The sequence below is a fragment of the Rhagoletis pomonella genome, unplaced genomic scaffold, assembly GCF_013731165.1.
Source record: "Rhagoletis pomonella isolate Grant_MI unplaced genomic scaffold, Rhpom_1.0 Rhpom_scaffold_00005, whole genome shotgun sequence".
In the NCBI taxonomy this organism is placed as follows: Eukaryota; Metazoa; Arthropoda; class Insecta; order Diptera; family Tephritidae; genus Rhagoletis; species Rhagoletis pomonella.
The window spans coordinates 24,797,186-24,798,849 of record NW_023458559.1 but is presented as its reverse complement, the minus strand read 5'-3'; the positions used below and the strand labels follow the sequence as shown (position 1 = coordinate 24,798,849).

The 1,664-nt window shown below is 35.7% G+C and overlaps 1 protein-coding gene across 1 annotated transcript in view; it reads left to right on the top strand.

Moving 5' to 3' along the window:
- Positions 1 to 1,411: 1,411 nt before the first annotated feature.
- Positions 1,412 to 1,664, top strand: part of LOC118738780 (general transcription factor IIH subunit 2) — a 3,496-nt gene continuing 3,243 nt past the window's right edge. Inside the window, exon 1 of the mRNA XM_036469747.1 lies at positions 1,412 to 1,608. Within this exon, the coding sequence (XP_036325640.1) occupies positions 1,544 to 1,608 (65 nt within the window). The 5' untranslated portion in view covers positions 1,412 to 1,543. The remainder of the gene's footprint in view (positions 1,609 to 1,664) is intronic.

Below are 1,664 nucleotides of genomic sequence, written 5' to 3'. Positions count from 1 at the left end.
AGCAATAACAGCGCTTAACTAAACTTGGTAACACAATTAAACTTATATCTTGCTTATTCGCAACTCACTTCTCTGCTCACTTTACTTGTAGCTTGCTGTCTTGTAACTAACTCACCTCGCTGTGGCGGCGCCCTTATATACTCTAGAACATTCTGAAGTTTATCGCTCATTCTCTTTCTCTCGCTGTTCGCAGTATTCATCCAACTTGACGTTTCTCTTTGTGGAACATTCTACGTCATTCCTCGAACATTCTGCCTATTTCTCGTTGTTCGCTTCTCGTTGCCGCAGTATTCGGCACAATAACTTTTTTCTTTCTTTCCTTCTCGCGTGTCTTTCGTCCATGCGTCTATATCACATTCTCTCATTCTCTCGCTATAGCCTTTCTGCGCTGGATTGTTACATAAATGCTCACGATGACCAAATTGTAGTACAATTAACTTTATTGTACAACAAACAATTTACAATACTTGCTCATTCAGTAAAAACACTTTACAATACTTGTTAAAGCAATAACAACGCTTTACTAAACTTGTTAACACAATTAAACTTATAGCTTGCTTATTCGCAACTCACTTCTCTGCTCACTCCATATGTATTTTGTATGGAGGGAGTTATGTCAAATCTCAATTCGCTCCAAAGTTTACATATATTTTGTTTTTGCTTTTGATGGATGTGCTGTCAAATTAGTAAAAGCAAAATCAAAATACATGTAAGACGAAAAGATCTGCTGATTTTAGGTGCGTTCGTTTAAAATCTCCAACAGAAACCAACCAACTGCCAAATTCCGGCGAAATGTCATCTGTTCGCTCACAAGAGAGAAATATCCAAAATAGTACGCGAACAGAAAATTTGCAGACACTTGCAAGTTAGACGAACAGCTGATATAATTTTTGTTTACATACAAAAGTGTAAAATTTAAAACGTACGAAAAGTCATCGCAAAGTGTTATACTGACACAGTTTATTGATTAAACAAATAACTACTTATTTCTTACAAGTTTAATTTGTCGCATTTTGTAATTTTTATCTTCCAAACCATCAAATTAAATTTTGTGATTTGCGTAAATGCCAACCAGCTGTTTTTTGATCAGCTGTTTCCCTGTTGGCAAATTGCTGTTGGCAAACATTTTTCCAACAGAAACTAACAGCTTCCCCTCAAAATGAAATGTCACTTTGCTCTCTCAATTTCCCCTACTTTGCAAGTTTTTTGCGTACGCGAACGCAAAAACCTGTAAGTTTTGGTTAAACATGAACAATTAACAGCTACGCGAACGAACCTTTTACAACACCACCTTGTATAAATTCGCCTTGAGTGCGTCTGTGTAATATGAATTCGCCTTGAATTTTGACATTAATAAGTACCGCGGCGAAAATCTTAATTCGCCAGTAAAACCAACTTGTATAAATACGCCTTGGCAGGTAGAGTCCAAAAAAAACAAGAATTTATCAGCTGTTTGCAGATACGTTTTCTTGGACAAATTGCTATTAAATTTCTAATCTTTATATTTTCGACCTGAAGTTGTTCCTAGCAGAAATATATAAAAATGGCGGATATAGATGGAGAAGATCCAAAAGAATATCGTTGGGAAACAGGATATGAGAAAACATGGTAAAATCAAAATTTCAAATCATTGGATTTGCATTTCATATGCCTATTGGTTTCAT